The sequence below is a fragment of the Prionailurus viverrinus genome, chromosome A2, assembly GCF_022837055.1.
Source record: "Prionailurus viverrinus isolate Anna chromosome A2, UM_Priviv_1.0, whole genome shotgun sequence".
In the NCBI taxonomy this organism is placed as follows: Eukaryota; Metazoa; Chordata; class Mammalia; order Carnivora; family Felidae; genus Prionailurus; species Prionailurus viverrinus.
Window position 1 is genome coordinate 164341411 of NC_062562.1, and position 21422 is coordinate 164362832.

General features: G+C 55.8%; 1 protein-coding gene across 2 annotated transcripts in view; it reads right to left on the reverse strand.

The window, feature by feature from the left end:
* PRKAG2 (protein kinase AMP-activated non-catalytic subunit gamma 2) overlaps positions 1-21109 on the reverse strand; it is a 262042-nt gene extending 240933 nt beyond the window's left edge. For both annotated transcript variants that reach the window (XM_047849311.1, XM_047849309.1), the window contains exon 1: positions 20993-21109. In XM_047849311.1, coding sequence (XP_047705267.1) covers positions 20993-21106 — 114 coding nt within the window. In that variant the 5' untranslated portion in view covers positions 21107-21109. The remainder of the gene's footprint in view (positions 1-20992) is intronic.
* Between the last annotated feature and the right edge of the window lie 313 nt (positions 21110-21422).

Sequence of the window (21422 nt, forward strand, 5' to 3'; positions counted from 1 at the left end):
TCTGCTCGGGGAAAGGATTTCCTGATGAAGTGGCTCTGGAGAAAGTTCTAGCAGTTGGAGCTCTCTCCCACCCTTGGGGCTCGGGCAGTGCTGGCGACGCACCCGTTTCCTTGAATTCCTCTGCTAGATTTCGAGTGATCTCGGGATCCCGGAAGATGGGTGGGGAAGCGCTGGGTCAAGGCGCTGCATGCCTCAGTTTCTCCCCCATGTCTATTTGCCTCTGGCTGGAGGGGCAGGAGAGCCAAAGACAGAGGGTGAAAAGAAACACCAACACTGTTGTGTCCTCGCCCCGGGGTGGCCTTGACTCAGCACTACGCGCTGGGGGACTTCAAACCACACACATGTATTCTCTCCCCGTTCCAGAGGCTGAAAGTCCCAAATCCGGAGGTGGGAGAGCTCCCTCTGAGACCTGGAGGGGACAGTCCTCCCTTGCCTTTTCCAGCCTCTGGTGGCTGCCGTCACTCAGTCTCTGCCTCGTCCTCACACGGCCTCCTCCTCTCTGTGGGTCTGTGTTTCCTCTCCTCAAAAGGACACTGTCCTAGTGGGTGAGGGGCCCGCCTTGTCATCACAACCAAAGCCATCTGCCATGACCCTCTTTCTAAATAACGCCACATTCTGAGGTACTGGGGGAGGGGAGGGAGGACTTCGATGTCTCTTTTGGGGGGACACGATTCAGCCCACCGCACCTGCTATGTCTGGGCAGGACTAGTCGGGGAATCTGGCCGTGCTCACTCCCCAGTGCTCTGCCATTTTCCAGAGGACAGCGTAGCGGTCCCAAAGACGGGCCCCACTGGGCGGCAGGGTGCCCAGCCTGGGGACCCCGGACACTGGAGGGCAGTGCCAGTGAGGCTGAGACCCTTGGCACCACAGACCGGCTGAAATGAGGCAGGAGGGGACACAGAACCACGGAAGGTACCCCTCCAGAAGGTTTCTCCTGGAAGAAGAGATCCAATTTGCCTGTTGATTTAAACTGCTAAGTGATTAGAGAACACGCGATTACTCCAACTCAGAGAGGGAAGAAAGGAGCATCGGGCATAAGGAGACTTGTCCTGTGCTCTGCCTCCAAATAACCTGATGTGGTGAATATTCCGTGTCTCTCAGGGTTGGGAAACTGAGGCTGAGAAGCAACCGTCCTCTTGGGATAAACCAGCCCAAGCTTGCAGCCAGTGGAGGCATCCTGGGCCTGGATGTGAACTCAGGTGTTCAGATTCCAAAACCGTTGAGTTTTCCCCCAAGTGCCTTTGCACTCACGGTAACCGCACTGTCCTGTGTCCCGGAAAAATGTCCATGCCCGTCCCCAGTGCCTGCCCACCTGGCCAGGTTATCTGTCCAGTGAAGCATAGAAAGACACTCGGGGCCAAGGAGGAAAGGGAAGACGTCCTGATCCCCTGTCACAGCGGCTGACGATAATCAGATTGGAAGCCAAGTTCTAGAACAGCGAATCAGGAACCCTCAAGACTTTCTCTGCCTCCAGAGGCCGTGACCTCCACCTGCTTCCACCCCCAAGAAATAAGTCGGGCTACGGATCGGGGGGCACAAGTTCCTCCAGCAGTGACGGCCAGGGCACGTGCCAAATGCTTTCCTCTCTGTCTCAACACCTTATTCTGAGAAACAAAGAACTTCTACTCTTCCCCCTAAGACAACCACTAACTAGCAGACTTCTCATGGCCTGGTAGGGAAATATCACAAAACAAACACACACCGAGCAAAGGGAAGAAAGAAAAAAAAAAACAAAAAAACAAACCTCAGCAAAGGCCGGAGTTCAGCTTGGTGATGACAATAAATTGTGAAAGGCCAAACCCACAAACTTTCCGGAGAGGGAGTGCATCTTCCTGCTGACATAATGCACTTGGGCACTTTGCTAAGAACAAGTTTTCCCCGTTTGAGGCTGGCAAGTCGGGGGCCTCTGCAAACAAGTTGCTTCTGCTTTTGCCAAGCAGCTCCCCCTTTTCTGGAAAACTTCTGCCCCTCTCGCCACGAGTGGGCCGCTTCCGTCGCTGGCTGGGCCCTGGATATTCATCATAAACACGGCAGTTGTGGGCGAGCTGTTTTTTTCTGATGTTGATGTTTCTCTCCAAAGTCGGCTACAAGTGGAAATTTCCGTATTCCCCCCCCCCCTCTTCAGCAGAAATTACAGGCTTCGGTTTTATTGTTACTGTCAAATCCTTAACCATTAACCCTTGACACCCCATGGAGCCCTAAAGCAAACAGCCTGGAACGCGTTCCTGGGGCTCGGGGCCACGGACGCTTTGGGGTGGGGGTGGTCTCATGTGTCAGGAGTACCAGGGGCGGGTGCTTCTGGGAAAAAGCACCAGAAGCCTTGCTTTGCACAGACCCTCCTCCATACCTCACGTCCGTGTGTCTTACCCTGTGTCACCACCTTCCATAAACTGAGCGCACCTTCAAGCCTATCACCGCTGACACTCACTCCTTGGATGCCTTGGCTTCCCACTGGGGCCGTGCCCTATGTCCACCCAGGTGAGGGGCTCACCTTCGCTCCCCTCAGCTGGGGCACAGGGACAGCAGTCGCGGCCCAGAGAAGCCCTCCGGTGACCCACATGGGAAGGCTGGCCTTGCCTATCTCCTGCACCTCTCCCCTCCCCTCCCCTGCGTCTAGAAGAACACCCGCTTCAAAGCAAACCGTCAATCAGCACCGATGAGTGGATGGATAGATCGGAACCCCGCACCTGCACAAAGCCTGCGAACCGTTTGGCGGGGCGGCCTGGCCCCTGGGAGGTGGGAGCGGCTGCGGCCTTAGGAAGGGAGAGTAGGAGCCATCCGTCCTGCCCGGCCTAGCCCAGCGCCAGCCCAGGGCACAGGAGAAACACTCCATCCATCGCCTGTCACGAGGTGCATCGGGGCCGCCGAGGCCAGCTTGTGAGGTCCAGAGCTCTGGCCGGGAGTGTAGATTCCACCCTAGAGCCCCGAGGTTCCCACGGTAATGCTGTCACCCTAAGGGCCCCCCGCCCCACAGGAACACGGCTCAGATCTTCACCCCCTCCCCAGAAAGCCAGGACCCCAGCTTTTCCTCTTTTCCATCTCAGAGCCTCGAGTGGCCCCGACTCGGCCCCCACCAGCGGGAGGAGGGACGCCAGCTCCTCGGCGGCTCCAGCTCGGGACTAGATTGATTTCACCCTGGGGAGGGGGCGGCTGCCTCCAATGGCTTCCTGAGCATTCCACGGATACACCGAGTGTCTCCGGAATCTGGCCTGAGGTCACTGTTTCGTGAACCCCTCGCAGAGCTCGCCCCCCGGGAGACGCGACGTGACAACTTTCTCTCTTCAACTTTTTAAAAGTAGGTGACGATAACGGGGCGCCTGGGTGGCTCAGTCGGCTAAGCGTCCGACTTCGGCTCAGGTCATGGTCTCACGGTTCGTGAGTTCGAACCCCGCGTCGGGCTCTGTGTCCAGGCTCAGTGTGGAGCCTGGAGCCTGCTTTGGATTCTGTGTCTCCCTCTCTCTCTGTCCCTCCCCTGCTTGTGCTTTGTGTCTCTCTCTCTCTCTCTCTCTCAAAAATAAATAAACATTAGAAAAAAAAAAAGAAGTAGGTGACAAATGTGACCAGGACGACAGGGCTGGCTGCGTGCGGGCTCACTGTTTGCAGGCCTGCCTCTGACGGAGGGACCCACGGGGCCACAGCCTGGCCACTCGGCGGGAGTCCAGAAGAAGGAAGAGAAACACTCGATTTCAGCAAAGGGGGGCAAACCAAAATGCCAGGGCCGTCAATCAAATAATTTGCATTTCTGAGACTTCGCTTTTTAAAGATGATTCTTAGATCCCTTGTTTCATAACGACAATTTCAACCATTTTATAGGGCGGGTGGATCAGATATTAGGTTGAACTCTAGGCTTTTCATTCTCGAGGTTAAAAAAAAACATGGTCAAATATTGGATATTTCATTTGGTTTAACCTCCTATCTTCAACTGCTTTTCACCATCGGGGAAACGGGGCCCGAAGATGACAGGGGGACAAATGTGACTCAGACCCAGACTTCCCCTCCCAATCCAGGCTCTTCCTGAGAACCCGTCGCATTGCTTCCGGCCCTGCCGAACCACGACCGAATCCAGGCCCCTTCACGTCACAGACGCGGAAACTGTGGCCTCAAGGCCAGGCCCGGCCATCTGCCCGACGACGCTCAGATCATCGGCCGCAAAACCGAAGCCCCAAAATCCCCTTCCTTTAGCCCAGCTCACTTCTCATTTTATGACCTGGCCATGCTGTGTATGTCCTAAAGACCTCCTGCCCCTCCAGCCACTGTCAGGTTTTCCTCTAAAGATCGTATTCGAAATGAACCTCCAAGCGGTTGGATTCAACTTACAAATTCCAGAAAACATCGTTTCCCGGTCGGCGTCTGTAGGTGGGTATCTACACGTCTGTCTCCGTCTCTCTTTGCACACAACACACGCACGTGCACGCACACACGTGCACACCTGCATTCAGGGGACCCTCTCTCTAGGGCTCCGGAAGTGCACGCTCCCGTGTGGCTGGGTGTGAGGCCGGGGGTGGCACGGTCCTCGACCTCCACCAGCGCCGTGGGGGGCTGGGGCCGGAGAGCCCCTGCCCAAAGAGCGCCCGTGTGTGTCCCCCTGGCACGGCGTGGGCATGTGGAGGTAGATCTGGGTCCCCTGAGCAGAAGAACCGTGTGCGACATCCAGGCAGTGCCCGCCCCCCCCCATCTCTGCAAGGGTCAGGCAGGGGCAATCCGGCTTCTGTCCGGAAAGGACGACCACCTGATGTTTGAGCCCGACGGTTCACGGGGTCTTAAAGACCTTCTGGAATGAAGTCCACAGGGGCTAGGTGACCCCGTCTGAGCCTGTACAACGGAGCTGGGGCTCGGCTCTCCTGGGTCCTAGGAGAGCCTTTTACCTGCACTCAGACACAAGGACTGCCCCACTCCCCATGCATACCACCATCCAAACCCCACTGTCTACACCCCACGGTCCACACTCTACCATCCAAGGAGACAGCAGGAAGATGGGTGCGTGTGGGATGTGCCATCAGGGAAGTAGGGCGGGTGGGAGGAGGGAAGAAAAGTGAGGGCAGAAATAAAAAGGACCAGGAACGGGCCCAGCTCCACGCCCCCACCTGGCATGCCGCCCCCCGGAGATTTGTTTGTTTGCTTGTTGAACTAGAAGTTATGAGAAAAAGAAAAAAAGAATGTATCGGGTCCCAGTGAGAACTTAATTTGAGCCTGTCTTCATGACCGAGAGGACGCTGCAATGCAGCGAGATTAAAGCACACAAGAGGGGGGAAACAGCAGCCACAGCCAAACCAAGCGGGGCAGGTCCGGAGAGACGCTGCACCCACAGCCACGAGTCCTGGCCCTGGCAGGCACATGCCACACGTTGTCTCTTGGGGCTTATCCAACATCACAGCCAAACAAATGAAGAAGAGATTTTCATAGTTATAATTCATTCAAGTTTACTGCAGGCGAGGCACTCTACGGGGCGTCGTTTTAGGCTCCAAACGGCCCACAGGTGGGCAGCCTTCCTGCTTGTTTACAAAGGAAGGAAATTAGATTCGGCCACGCCACGGGCTCATCTAGTTAAAGATACAACAGGTGGGAAACCCAGGGCCCCAGATCTCCTGGTCAGGACCTTGACAAGACCCGGAATCTAAGGAAGGGTCCTGAGGAACATGCACAGGTGACAGGCAATCTCCATCCTGTGATGCATGCAGCTCCTGGGCAGGCCTTTCTAGAACCCTCTGTACCACCTCACTGGGACTTGCAGGGGGGAGTGAGAAGAAATCTTACAGGGTAAGAGTTTGGAGGCAACCACACCTGCTTCAAATATTGCATTTGCCGGGGCACCTGGGGGGCTCAGTCGGTTGAGCATCTGACTTCGGCTCAGGGCATGATCTCACGGTCCGTGAGTTCGAGCCCCGCGTCAGGCTCTGCGCTGACAGCTCGGAGCCTGGAGCCTGCTTCGGATTCTGTGTCTCCCTCTCTGCTCCTCCCCTACTCATGCTCTGTTTCTCTCTCTCTCTCTCTCTCTCTCTCTCTCTCTGTCTCAAAAATAAACATTAAAAAAATTTTTTTTAATATTACACGCGCCTTTCACCAGCTGTGTCTCATGGGCAAATACTCAGTCTACCTGAGCCTCAGTTTCCCCAACTGTAAAAATGGGGGGAATAATATGAACCAGACAGGGTCGATGAAGTTTTCAGCGACAGGATACGTGAAAGTGGCCATGAAGATGCCCAGCACCTAACGGAGGGCCCCGTGAACACGGATCTCACAATTTCATTCAGCAGTGACCTGACGGGTGAAGAAAGAAGCAGGCAAGCCTCACGGCACGAGGGGCAGTGTCCCCACAGGGACCTGGCTCACCAGTGCCTCTCGGCGGGCGTGGTAACCCAGGGAAGAGAATTGGGTCAGGAGGCAGGTTTTTCAGGCCTGGTGAAACCTTGCCCCAAAGAAACCAAACAAAGGATGAGAAGAGATTCAGGGCAGGGAGACGGACGAAAACGGAAAAAAATTAAAAAGAAACACAAAGGAGGAGAGAAAATAGAGCAAAGGAGGGGGGAAAGGGAACAGATGACAAGAGAAAGGGCTGGTGGGAAGCGCGCGGCCTGAGTGCCTGTCTGCGTCTTTCAGCTTTGACAACGAGGGCACCCTTTGAGGGACCACAGACAGCGTAATTTCGGGAAAGCGACGTTAGGAAAAACCCCGCGACCCATCCGTTCTCAAGCAGCCAAGGACCGGCCACTGCTCTGGAGGATGTGTGCGGACGATGTAGGCCGGTTAGAGGCGGAGGCCACGAAGGAGAGTCAGGGCCTGTCCTGGGCCGAGACGAGGGGCAGGGGAAGGACGGCACCGTATACGAGATGACATGATGGTCCAGGGCGGGGAAAACGCACTTCCTTTGCCCGCGTGGCATTCAGGATGCTTCTTCTCTTGCCGGCTGGCTCCCCGCTACAGACCACGGAGGCACACAAGCTCAGCACTGGGGCGTCACCTGCCACAGAGCAGCTGGGCCCAAGGGGGACCCATTAGCCGGCCCAGAGAAAGCCTTCAGACTCCGTCGTCTGCCTGAGTCGTCAGCCCGTAACAAGGGCTGAGGGTCGCTCACCCCTCCCTCTCGTGTCCTCAGGGCACACGGCCCCCCAGACCACGGGGCTATAAGGTGCGGGGGCTCAGCACGGGGCTCAGGTGCCAGAACGCTCGGGCTCGGAGCCCGGCCTGTGCTGTGCACGGATTCCCGCCTGCAGAATGGGGGCGCCCATAGGACTCGCCCGGTAAGTAAACTGGGCTCGGCGACAAGCCTCAGCCGCTTCCACCGCCCCGTCGTCCGTCCATGAGCCACTGTTTCCCTTCCTTTCTCTCCAGGCCGACCCCGAGTCACATGCCACCCAGACGGCACGGTGCGGGGCAGACCCCACCCCTCCCTCCCACCTCCAGCACAGCTCTGACCTCTGTTCCTCCTCCCCTGGGGACAAGCGTCCAGGCCGAGGGGGCCCCGGGGCCCAGGGCCAGGGCCGGCCCTGATCTGATGACTGACTGACCCAGCACAGCTCTGACGTGTCCGCTGAGGCCTTCGTGAGACCACCTCGCACCTCACTCCCTCCTCCCCGAATAGCCACGCGTCTGTCCCCGAGTCTGAGTCTGTCCACCCGAGAGCCCAGCCGTGACATGTGGGTGCCCCTGGTGGGGGACCAGAAAGACCAGCGGAACATAAATTCCGCTGGGGAGTGAACCAGAGCCTTCTGAGGCAAACCTGGATGTAGGTCAGTGTCTCTCCCGTCCGTCACAGAACAGACTCCCGAGGCTTCTGCGGGGAGGGGACACCGCGCTGCCCGGGACCGCCGACCCCGGGGGAAGTGACATCTGGGCCACTTCTGAGCCGTGCCGCCAGGGGACGCCGGTGGCCGCGGTCGTCCGGGCTTCTCTTCCTCTCAACAGGAAGTCCCACGTGCGTGTGGAAAAGGGTGGGATGTGGATCGCCCCCCTCGGAGACGTGTGGCTCTCTAAAGAAAGAAGCCAAGGACGCCAGGGACGCGTTGGGGTCTTCGGTCCCGGGATTTTCACCCCCACGGCAAACGGGCGCTTGACCCGCAGCACGACTCGGGGGCCTTCTTGGGGGGGACCTTGGGGACGGGCCTTCGTGTCCCCGCCTGCCTGAGGCTTCGCGCCCAGAAGCGGGTCCGCAGTTGGCATCAGCACCCAGCGCCGCCCTTTGCGTTGTCAGAGCCGCGTGGCCCATGACGCTTCGTGTTTCTCTATGGCACCTGCTAGGCCACCCACCAGCTAGGCAGCGAGTCCCCACGTAGGTGGCGGGATCACGCTGGGCCCCGCCCGTCCGACCCCGTGGGCCTCTCGGACGGGAGGAAGGCCTCCTCCCGGCCCCCCGAACTGCGCCCTGGTGCGTGAGGACTGGGTGCTAACACGCCAGGGGTACGTGCGCAGCTCTGTCGGGGGTCAGTGTTGAGCTGGGTGACAAGGAACCGACCCCTGTGCCCACAGGGGTCATCAGGGCAGCAGAGGGAAATCTCTGGTTACAGGACCGGCCCGAGCCATCAAAGCCGGCGGACGGATGGACGTGACGGACGTGAGGTTGGGAGGGAGCCTCCCTTCTGCCATGCGGTCACCGTCTTGCCACTGTGGGCCCGGGCCCCCGCCTGCTGGGACTTCGGGCCGGGAGGACAGGAGGCAGGCGGGCCCCTGCGGTTTCGGCAGGTAGCGCGAAATGCCAGCCCTGGCCGGGGGGCCCTTCCGCCCCCCCCCCCCCCCCCCCCCGTCGAAGCCCCATCGCCCCATCACATGCCTCCATCCCTCTCCGAATCGAGGACTCGTCAGCAGCCTGTGAGGAACAGATGCAAAACAGACTCTATGCCTGAGAATCGCACACGGTACCCAAGTCCTTCTGGGAGGCAGGTGGGGGTTGATCTCACCTCACGGGGGGATGAACCGGAAGACAGAAGGGACAGAAGCTGGCACCCCCACCCAGCTCCCAGCAGCTCCACCCAGAGCTGTCGTCCCCGGCAGAGGCCATGCCCATGTTCCATGATCATTCCGTGTTCAGCTAGGGGCTCAACCCCTCAGCCTCTGCGGCCCACACCGGCTCTCCCTGCCGGCACAGCACCTTGGCCGTTTGAACTCTCTCGCCGTAACTAAGGAGATCTGCGACATAAATACGTGCGCATATTTAGCCACAGCACGACAAGGGATAAAAACAAATTCACACCTGGGGCACCTGGGTGGCTCAGTCAGTGAAGCGTCCAACTTCGGCTCAGGTCATGATCTCAAGGGTCACGGCTTCCAGCCCCGCGTCAGGCTCTGTGCTCACAGCTCAGAGCCTGGTGCCTGCTTCAGATTCTGTGTCTCCCTCTCTCTCTCTCTGCCCCTTCCCCCGCTCGTGCTCAGACTCTCTTTTTCAAATTAAATAAACATTAAAAACAAACAAATTCGCGTTGGAAGGTATAATTAAGAATCACCTCCATTGAAAAAAATAAAATTATCTTACCATGGGACTCTCCCAGAAAACCTGGAGTGGGGTGGTGGCACAGCTATATTCTTAGGGTGATCTTACCCATGGGTCCCCTTTATAGGAGCGGGGAAGCCAACATTCTTGATCTTCCCCTTGGACCTCATTTCATCCCCCGCTCCAAGCCCTGTGAGGTGGGGACGATTAGCCACATTTGACCGGTGAGGACACTGAGGCTCAGAAAATACCAGGAAATGGCCCAAAAGACAGTGAACCAATGGTAGCACTAGAATTGCAACGCGGGCCTTTGATGCCCAAACCTACACCCCCTACCACGACACCCTCCTACAGAGCAGATGAAAACCACCACGGTTTCCCTGCTCACGCAAAAGATTCTGTTCTAGAGACAGTCACACAAATAACAGCTAAGTCCGTGTCTGTTGCCTGGGTGGGGGAGGCTCCCCCCTCCTCTGGTCTAAAGGCGGTGAGGCCGAGAGGCTGGTACCTGGCCTTGGGCCAACCGTCCCCTCCCTCTCTGCTTGTGAGGGCATCTTACGTCCGTCTAGGTGCCGGCCCGGGTTCTAATCAGAGAATGATCGCGACGCCATCTAAACTACCGCCTGACATATTGACGACGCTCTTAACAAGTCAGTTAGCCTGAGCAAAAGCCCAAATAACTTTCTCAGGTCGGAGATGAGGGGACAGAAGAACGAATATAATAACGTTCCTAAAAAACTGCTCTGTTATTGAACCAATAAAACATGGTTTGCCTGAAAATGATTTTTCCATAAGATTTGTAGATAATGGATTCACCCAGATTTTTCAGAATTAGCAGACCGAGGGAACCAAGCATTTGGATTCTCCAAGACTGCGCATGTTTTTTTCTTTCCCCCAGTTACTCGGGCTTCTGCATTTGCTCACCAATATCCTCAATGTCAATGTTCGAATTGGCCGCACGGAGGTGGTTTCCCAGGGGCAAGGGCATGGAAGTACAGACGTATGCTATCCTCAGGGAGCGTGTGATCTAATTAAGGAGACAAAAGTCTGGCCACCCTTGCGCCAATCCAGGACAACTCTGAAGGACCATCCCGGTTCCGGAATGTTCCAGTGGGTCAGCTAAGGTCTTCCTTGTGACTCCTTCACAGTCTAACTTCTCCCTCTGTCCCATCTGGCTTTCTTTCCTTCCCCTGCCACCAGAGGACCAAAGCTAGAGGCCCAAAATCGTTAGCTAAGAGCAATGTTTAGGTGAGAGTAACAAAGATCATTTGAGGGTAGCTCACCATTAAATAGGCATACAACCAAATATGTCCGTTGGACCTTAAGTTTCTGCATTTTGTTTATTATGATTTTATTATGGTAATAAATTCTTTTTTTAATTAATTTTTTCAGCCACTGAAAACAGAACTGCTTTGACTTTGTTTTCTGATCTAACCCAAGGTGTAGGTCTCTCTGGCAGAGAGCCACAGTGGGGCAGGCAGATGGGACTGTGGCTCTCCAGACGCCTTCCCTGCCACAAAGGCTCGCCTCGCTCCCCAACATCCCTCCAGGAGGAAACCTGGTTTGTCCTCCCTGCTTTGGCCCTGGCCAATCATGTGACCTCTGGCAAGTCCCTTAACCTCCCGAGGCTGCCTCTTCATTCTGAGGGGTTCCCGGTCAGCTCCCCCACCTTCTCTGGCACCTGGCAGGGAAGTCACCTGGCTGGGTTACTCCCTGAGACCGGTTTGGTACAGCTGCCCGGCATTTCCCTCTGTCTGTGAGCTGAGGACATTCTATTTCCTGTGCCCCACACTCATGTCAATCTCAAAATACACTTCACAAGCAGAGAAAAGTGACAAGGAAAGCAACTTCTCTGTCCTCCTGGCACTGACCTCTCCCCACGAGCCAAACGGCACCTCTGACACTCGCCCGTCTCCGGTGATGAAATGGAAGGTTGGGCGACCCCGTCAGAGGCCCAGCTTCGCGAGGACCCAGTTCCACCACTCCTGTGTCACTCAAAGCCCCCCGGAGCCCAGCTGTCTTCCAGGAAGCCCTGCTTCCTCGCTGGAGCCCAGGGGAGACCCAGACTGCAATCCTCGTACACGATCTCAGCATAGAAGAATTACACATCCACGTTACATACTAAATACACTCCTATATGTTAGTTCTATAATTAAAACAAGTATATATTAATTATATAACAGTAATTATTAAATAACGTTATTATGTAATATATAAACCCACTTAAGACCTTCATATCGTCTTACATATTATAATTCAATAACATGTCAATAGGTTATATTTATATAGCCATATGTTAACGTGTATTTATGTAATAATATGATCAATATGTTGATTACGTATAATACTAATTATTACATATACTATATACACTTCAGAAATAGTAAACGTGTGTTGTTTTAAGCCACTATGTTTTGGGTTGTTTTTTTTTTTAATGTTTATTTATTTCTAAGAGAGAGCGAGCACGAGCGGAGGAGGGGCAGAGAGACAGGGGGACCAAGGATCTGAAGCAGGTTGATATCAGTGAGCCCGACGCGGGGCCCGAACTCACAGACTGCGAGATGGTGACCTGAGCCAAAGTTGGAGGCTCAACCAACTGAGCCACCCAGGCGCCCCTGGGGTGTTTGGATGGCAGCGCAGGTGAACTGATATGGTGACAGATGTTCAAGGCTCCTCTGCAGCCTCTAAGCCTGGTCGAGAGAAGGTCACAATTGTCCTCTCTGAGGCTTGCACGGTGCCTGGCACACAACAGGCCTTCGCGAAGCGTCTGCTGACCTACCAAGAGAAAGCTCGGTGGCTGTTTGGCAGAAGACTCGACACAGGATTTTCCAATTCCTGGTTTAGTGCTTATTCGAATATTCCATTATTAAAAAAAAAAATGAAAAAGACCTACAGAATAAAGAGCTATGAAATTATAGAAGGTGGATTGTTTCTTTTTGAGATGAGAAAGATAAAGAATTGCTTTCAATGACCTTCCTCTAAAAAATGTAGGAGCCATTGGGGCGTCTGAGTGGCTCAGTCGGCTGAGCGTCCGACCCTTGATCTTGGCTCAGGTCGTGATCTCATGGGCCTGAGACTGAGCCCCGAATCGCGCTCTGTGCTGAGCTGCTTGGGATTCTCTCTCTCACCTTCTCTTTCTGCCCCTCCCACACGCGTGCACGTGAGCATACATGCTCTCTCAAAAAAAAATTAAATAGAAATAAAAATGTAGGAGCCACGTAAAGTGTACTGAGACCTGGCAAACCACTAGAGGACAGCTGTCCAGACCAGGTGTTTCGTTTCTTGCGTGCCCATCACGTGGGTGGTGTCCCCTTCCTACTGAGCAGTCCTTACCTCCCACCCCCATGCTGCCACGCTGCCTGGACTGGTCTCGAGGCATCAAAAGCCCGGGGCTGGAGTGGGGCCAAGCAGAGACATCAAAAACCCAATGAAAACACAACCGAGAGTTTTCTAGGCGGGTTAGGCTAGAATAGCTGTGAGCCACAGACAGCCTACCCCCTTTGTCTACGGTGAGGCTAGGAACACTGATAACAGTAGGCTGATTGGTGAGATAGAGAGGTGGCTTATATAAAAATATAGGCCTGCCACATGGCAAGTGGTCCATCAGTGTTAGCCAAATCTGACAACCCTGCCATCCCAGGTGGTATCTTATAATTGATGATATTGATTAGTCATAGCTACTATGAATGAAACTACCCATCGAGCAGTGTCCGAATTTCGAGGAGGAATCTCTCTGGGGTGTTTGATTACATAATATGCTATAGACAAGAATGGGGCCAGGTGATCACACCCTCAAGGCCCCGACCCGGTGGCTGTCGGCATGGCCCATGCCGCAAGGGGTGAAACCAAGAGGAAGGAACCCAGAGCTGCCTCTGTCCTCGCATGACCTTCCCTCGGTGTCTGCGCCCTTCTCTTTATAAAAGGGCGCCAGTCATCCTGGGTCAGGGGCCCAGCCTAATGGCCTCATCTTAACCGGGCCAATCACACACGCAAAGACCCTATTTCCAAAAAAGGTCCCGTGCACAGGCACCAAGGAGTTAGGACTTCAGCAGATCTTTTGGGGGACACAATTCAACCCATGACCCTGTTCATCTCTGTATCCTGAGAACCACCCCATCGCCTGGAAAACAGACAGAAATGAATCGACTGGCTTCCCAGTGCCAGCTTTAACCCCACCTACCCGTAAATGTGATCCCCAGCCATCCCCCAGCCCTCCTTCTCTTTTAAGAGCAAGAAGTCGGTGTCCCATGGCCGGGTTGTGTCCTTCCTCCGGCTCCCCCATCCCCCCACCCTCCTCCCACCCCCGCTCCGCACAAAGGGAGGTCACCCCAGTGCCGTCCTGAGCTGGGCTCTGCAGCCGGCTGAGCCCTCTCCGCAGCAAGGGGACAGCGATGCAGGGCTTCCCACAGCCTCGGCCTCGTGGAAAAAAGGCTGGACCCCTGGGGCCACCAAGAGCAAACCGGTCTCTGTTGCACACTGTCCAGCAACCTCACTGCCAGGTCAGAGTACATCAAAACACAGAGGCCCTGGCAGAAACCCCAAAGCCTGGATGATATCTGATTGGTCTGTGACAAGCCCCTGAGCCGGCAGAGAAGGGCTTCCTGTCAACAGGAAGGAAAAGAATGGAGACCAAATTATTTTCAAAGTAGGCAGTGGAAGAACGAGGTAGTGAGGTTGGGATTAACCATGTCGCCGTGGGCCACGCCAGCTGTCCCCTGGAGGCCAAGCCGGGCCCGGGAAGAGCCGACCCCTTCCTCTGTCCCAGCTGCATACGCTGTGCAGTGGGGTCTCTAAGGATCCCCGTGGGTAAGCCTCAGGGACACAGCTTGACCGTCACAAGGCTCCTCTGCCCCGTTAGAGGAAGATCACAGTCAGTTCACCAAGCAAATTAAGGACTCGGTCTCAGCTCTTGACGGCTCTGCGCCTCATGGGCCTTGATTTGCCCTAGATTTTAAAAGACCCTGACGACAATTTGACCGCTGGTTTGGCATCATGGGGTTTCAAGACGGTTTGGGCCACCGTCTTGAAAGAGGCAGGAGACAAGTGGTGTTTTCGCGTGCCATCATATTCACTGTTCTGGGTCAAAGGGAGGGTGGCTGGAGGGGAATGGGGAAACAGAGCTGGATTCTAACCCAGCTCTGTAGGGACGGCTGCCCTGTTTAGTAACAAGGGTCGCCCCCATAAAAGTAAAATGGTGCCCAGAAACAGAACATCGTTGGCAGTGAGCTGAACAAATCAAAAAGGAAAAATGGGAAAAGTAAAAGAAAACAGTCAGGAAAACAGCCTCATGGAAAAGCACATGTATTTGTCTGAATGGTTTGAGAAGATACAAACCGATTTAGAAGTTACGGGATGGGGGCGCCTGGGTGGCTCAGTCGGTCGAGCGTCCGACTTCGGCTCAGGTCACGATCTCACGGTTCGTGGGTTTGAGCCCCGTGTCGGGGTCTGTGCTGACAGCTCGGAGCCTAGAGCCTGCTTCAATTTCTGTCTCCCTCTCTCTCTGCCCCTCCCCCTCTTGCACTCTGTTTCTCTCTCTCTCTCTCAAAAATAAACATTAAAGGGGCGGCTCAGTCGGTCGAGCCTCTGACTTCGGCTCAGGTCACAATCTCGCGGTTTGTGAGTTCGAGCCCCGCTTCGGGGTCTGTGCCGACAGCTCGGAGCCTGGAGCCTGCTTCAGATTCCGTGTCTCCCTCTCTCTCTCTGTGCCCCTCCCCCACTCATGCTCTGTCTGTCTCTGTCTCTCTCTGTCTCAGAAATAAACATTTAAAAAAATTTAAAAAAAAAACATTAAAAAAAAATTAGAAGTTTCGGGATGAGGTCTGAGCGGGTGAGAAGGTAAGGGCCAAGTGCTTCCGTGCTCCTTCAGTCCATCTGGGGGTTAGGAACCTCAGAAGTCCAACCTCTGGCTGGACGTTAGCAGTAGAATATAGCTCTGCTGGGTTTCACCCCAGGAGGAGGCCAGCTCAAAGCAAGCAGGGCGGGGGAGGTACTTGCAAAGCAACGAAAACCCTAACATTGGGTGGCTGCTTCTGTCTTTGCTACCTGAGTACTAGAGATGTCCGCTTGCTGAAATCATGTTCCATGACATCCATAGTTGCAGAGGTCATCGGAGCCTGGTTTGCTCAAGGGTCTCGAACCCCTCCACAGACGGGGTACTAGGACCCAGCGAGCACCGGGCAGCAGAGGCTGGGCTCTCACATTCCATTTCCACCTGTCATCCAACCATGGGATTGGGGGGGGGGGGGGGTGTGTGCTTGTTCTCAGTGGGGCCACCTGTGAAGTGGGGTGGGGGGATGAGATAAGGGTGTATCCCAGCCCGAGGGCACACCCCAGGGCACGGAACGGTGACTCAGCAAATCCCTTAGTTTTGTGCATGCTCTGCTTATATCGCTAAGGGAGCTGGTCCCTGGAGATGTGTGCACAAGGCACAGGGCAGAGCCCACAAGAAAGGGGACTTCTTTATCCATACTCTTCCCGCCCATTCCCTCCACGGGCTCGGCGCCCGACTGTGCCTTCCTGGCATTCAGCCAACGTGCCATGCCCATGCTTCAGGAAGCCCACTCCCCAGTCAGCCACACTCACATCCTGCAAGCTGTGGAGTGTACCCCGCCCTCATTTATAAACCCTGGAGTTGGGGCGCCTGGGTGGCGCAGTCGGTTAAGCGTCCGACTTCAGCCAGGTCACGATCTCGCGGTCTGTGAGTTCGAGCCCCGCGTCGGGCTCTGGGCTGATGGCTCGGAGCCTGGAACCTGTTTCCGATTCTGTGTCTCCCTCTCTCTCTGCCCCTCCCCCGTTCATGCTCTGTCTCTCTCTGTCCCAAAATAAATAAAAAACGTTGAAAAAAAAAATTATAAACCCTGGAGCCACAGGACGGTTCTGGAGACTCCATCGGTGGGGAGCTTCGCCTGAAGCTTGAGTGTCCTGATATCATACTCTGGGCCCTGGAAGAGCCTACGCTCAGGGCGTCCAAGATGCACCATAGGGCAGAATCAAGAAACATTCCATTGTGCCCTGACAGGCTGGCCCGCACTGGGCTACCCTGGCTGGGGGTGGACGTGGGCTTCCATATTTATTTGGGAGCCAGAAGTATCTTACCATTGTTCAAGAGTCAGTAGCCAAGGACGTCTCTTCCCAATGACAACTGGAAAAGTATACATGACAGATATGAAGATGGATGGATGGATGTATAGCTGATAGATAGATCGATAGACAGACAGACAGGCAGATACATAAGTAGATGGATGGGTGGATGGACAGATGGATGAATGGATACCTAAACAGATAGACAGGTAGAAAGAATAACTCACAGGGGTAGAAGAAACAGATCAGTACTAACACTGGGGAAGTTGAAAAACAATTATTTTAATATTTACACCACTGTAAGCATAAGACACACCTGGAGAACTTACCAGAAACACGGAACCAGGGTCCCACTCCTCAGAGATTCTGACTCAGTAGGTCTGGGCTGTTACTCAGGATTTTTTTTTTTTTTTTAATTTTTTTTTTCAACGTTTATTTATTTTTGGGACAGAGAGAGACAGAGCATGAATGGGGGAGGGGCAGAGAGAGAGGGAGACACAGAATCGGAAACAGGCTCCAGGCTCTGAGCCATCAGCCCAGAGCCTGACGCGGGGCTGGAACTCACGGACCGCGAGATCATGACCTGGCTGAAGTCGGACGCTCAACCGACTGCGCCACCCAGGCGCCCCTACTCAGGATTTTATGTAGCAAACAAACAATGGGTGCTTGTGCTTAAGCTGGTCCAGGAACCACAGAAAACCCTGCCTGAAACACCTACTCAACAAATCTTGTTCAAGAGGTACAAACTGACCAAGGCCAAGGCCAAGAACAAAAGCGACACCCTCCCTGTACTGCATGGCATCCCTTGCCTTTCACTGAGGCTCAGGCTGCGGTATTTCAGTGATGTGACAGGTAGCCAGCACTCTAGGCACTCGGTCCTCCACGCCCCGGGGGGCGGGGGTGGGCAGAAGGGCGGCTCTGGTCCCGCCTGCGTCCAGCCCATGCCCCACCCCCCTTCTGGGGTCCCTGAACAGAGTGGAAGTGGTTGGATGGAGGCTATTGGTCACATGCAAGTCACAGGCGCATCCCCCCGTGTAGAAGGCGCTGGGCCTCAAGCAGTGTCAGGCTTCCCTCCACGGGCAAAGCCATCACGAGTGACCGGCCTGCCCGAGCCAAGTGCTGTGTTCACAACCTTCTGCGACCAGCCAGCTACTCTTGGCTCTAGTTTTAGTGTGTCTCCAGCGACCATGAAGGATTTCTGGAGCACCTCTCCCAGGAGGCCTGGGGACCCATGCCTTCCACTGGCGGTAAATACCGGGCCACTGCCTGGAGCCTGAGCTCCTGCAGGCCTTCCTCGGTGTCCCCTCAGGCTCCTGCAGAGTCCTCCTCTCCGAAGGCCGTCCCTCCCCCATGGCCTCCTGCTCTATCACTGGCTTCTAAACAGTTCCAAAGACCCACAGTATGCCGGTCCACAGTTATCCATTTAAAAAGGTCTGGCACATATGAATTTCAGCATTAATAGAGAAGCTGCTTCTTCCGGTACCAAAAAAAAAAAAGAATATACCTTCTCCAGACAACAGTTTCTCTGGCAAAGTTCTGGCAGGATGCCACACACGGCTAGGCTTCCAAGGAGTTACTTTCCAAAACCATTCCCACCACCTTCATCATTATTCCTGCTTTACACTGGGGAGGGAGGTTGAGGCAAGAGAACCAGGGCGAGGCGCCAACCCACCACGATTCTAAACATGGCGCCCATCTCGTTCCTTTACAGGCCCCGGGCAACCCCCAGAGGAGTCCGAACGCCCGCTTCCCCTTCCTCCCCTCTCTCCCACCTTCCCCTTTGCCAGAAAGGGGTGAGCCCGGCCACCTAAGGAAGGGACTAAAACCAAGCCAGGCTTCATCCTCCATCAGGCCCAAGGGCCATTCTCCCTTCATCGCGTTCAGTTCATCAGTTACTATAGTTCGTGATTCCAGGTCTCTGTTACCTGCTATAACCCATAGGCCCTAGGGCAACCTCGGAAATGGATCCCCCATTCTGGTGTCTCAGGGCACAGCAGGTGCTCTTGGTAGCAAGGAGGGTAAAGATGGTAAGATAATCAGAGCCTGGGAGGGAGGTTCACCGTGACTGCAACACCCCGACACCCTAGGTCATGGTTCTGTTTATGCACCAGATACGGGGGGAAAGACTGGGGCTAATCACGTCCAAAAGGGACTCAATCCAATTCAGTGCAGAGACAAGCTGTGTGGACACACTGGGGACCTCACGAGGGCTCTTTCCTGAGAGTGCACTGGACCAGTGAGAGCTGCCCGGAAAGATACAGGACACCCAAGCTGGGATTTCAGACAACGATGGATGATATTTTCAGCACAAGTTCATCCCAAATGGCGCATGGGACATTCACGTACTAAAAAGTTATTCCTTGTTTATCCAAAATTTTTATTTGCTAAACCTGGCAACCTTACTTCAGGGCCCTCCTTGATGGCGCCTCACTCCGTTTCTGATTCCCACACCCTTTCTTCCATGAGAAGGGGCCCTTTGCTGTACCCGGAAGCCATCATCCAACCCCCAACTCATGGAGGTGCTCCAGCTGGTTCGCTGGTGGGAGCAATCCAGGCTTCTCACACGTGGCTCTGTCCTGCCTACCACCTCTGGGTCTGATGTCTCTCGGAACACGTCAGTACGCTGTCCCCTCCCCCTCTCTCCCCTCTGAAAGCAGTGGCTGCCAGCACCGGTCATCGGATGCCCTTGGGTCATGTGCCAGCATCTGTCTGAATGCCATATTTCCCCAACTAGAGTATGACTCTCACCAACCCGGTGCAGCGGTCAACAGGCAATTACTAGATGGTCAACGAGAAGAAGCTCGCCCCCGCCGGTCCCACCAGCAAATACAAGCCCTATAAGGAAGGAGACAGAGACCCTCTCTTTCACCCCTGATCTCGCCATCAACCAGAGCACTAGACACATGTGTGGGACAACTGAGTGAAAAGCACTTCTGGGTATGGGATGGATCATGCCAAGAAGGTTGTGGAAAGCAGCCAAAATCACGTCCAGCAGCAAGAAGGGTGGTCAGAGGATTCCAGCTACACCGTGGCCTTCCCACTTTCACAGCGTGGCCCCTCAAGTCTTTTTCTGGGTTCCGGACTTTGTCCCGCACTCACCACCAGCACCACCCCTCCAGCGGCCCCCACACCGCATCTGGAACCGTCCTCACCAGTCGGCCTCGGTACAATATGGCCTGACACTGGGCAGTGTCATTTTCTTCTCTCTAGGTCTCTCTTTTTAAAACCAGTTGCCCTGACGCAGATGTGACAACCATACATTCATTCCACACTATTTACGTTCGCAAGAGCTTTCCCGTGAATTGTTTTATTTCAACGTCGCTATAAGGCGGGAGTGTACGCACACACGGAAGGGAAGGGGGGGGGGGGCTTTGTTCAACAAACACTTAAGTGCCTAACGGGGGTTCGCAGGGGGGACGTGAGAGGCCAGCAGCCCCTCCCCAGCCCTGCAGGGCGGAGGCAGTCCTCAGAGGTTGGGACTCACCTCGCACTCCCACCCGGTGCCCAGAACCTGTCATCCCCCGAGAGAGAACTAAACGTCCCCAGGGAGAGAACCAACATTCTTCACGGAGCCCACCGCTCTGCGTGTATGTTTGTGCCTGTGTGCGTGCGTCCGTCCGTCCGTGTATCTGGACAAACATTTACTTGGCTGGTGGAGGTCAGGGGCGTGACCCAGTTGGGGGGTTCTCTCGAGTGCCCGTATGCCCCACCACCTGACTTCCCGATGGGGACGCTGGGGAAGGCCGCGGCTCCCCTGGGTAGCCAAAACCCAGGGTGGGCGCACGCCCCCTCCCGGCGCTCCCTCCAGTTGCACAGAGTCGAGCCGCAGCCGATCGAAGTCGCCAAAGTCCGGGCGGGGCTGCCGGCGTGGCCGGGGCTGAAGTTCGTGGCAGCTCCGCACGCGTTAGGGAGTCCCGAACCCCCAAATGCCCGAAATGTGCTCCCGGGGACAGGCAAAAGGAATGGCTGCAGAGGAAACCCCCCCACGGCGCCCCGGGCCCAGGCACACCCCGAGGGGAACTGGGAAGGGGGAAGGTCCGTTTCGGGGCGCAGCTACACAGCCACACACATCCCCCCCCCCCCCCCCCGCCTCCCGCGCGCTGTCCCCGCCCACTGCCCCGCCCCTCCGGCCCCGGCAGCCGCGCGCGGCTCCACCTCCCCGGAGCGCAGTCCACACCGTCCTTTTTCAACAAAACAACACTACGCGCCGCCCCCCAGCACCCGCACCAGGCGGGATCCGGGGCTACGCCCAGCCCGCCACCGGCCGCCCCGCGCGCCCCCTCCCGCGCCCCCGCTGACGGTCGCCGAGAGAGATGGAGCCCGGGATCGGCGGCCCAGCTCGACCCCGCGCCGCCACCCATCCCCGGGCGGCCCAAAGTGACAGGAGGGGCACGCACGGCGCGCGCGGGGCGTCCCGCGTTAACCGCTTCGGCGCCGGGGTAGACGACCGGGCGAGGGTGGGGAGCCGGGCACCGCGCTGCTGGCACTCACCGGGATGTGCACTCGCAGCGAACGCCTCTTCTGGCTGGGATTTTTTTTGCCGCTGCTCTCGCCGGGGCTGGAAACATCTTTCTTCTTCTTGGTGTCCATGGCCGAGCTTCCCATAACTTTAACCAGAAGTTAATTCCGGGTAACTCGTTCCTGCAATTCGGTCCTCTCCTTCCTCGCCCGGCCCCTGCCGTTGGCCTCGAGCCGCGCGCTCTTGATGATTAGCCTTCCACCCCGGAGACACCGCGTGGGGACTTCCGCGGGGAGGGAAGGTGGCGCAGGTACCTGGGGCCGCCGCCACCGGGGAGGATGGCGGTCGGCGTGTGCGCTGAGTTCACGTGTCCTCTTCCTCCTTACGGGCTCATCGATGCAAAATCAAAGCCAAAGCCTGTCCTGGTTCTTGGTCTCTCTCCGGGTTACGCGTGGCAGAGGT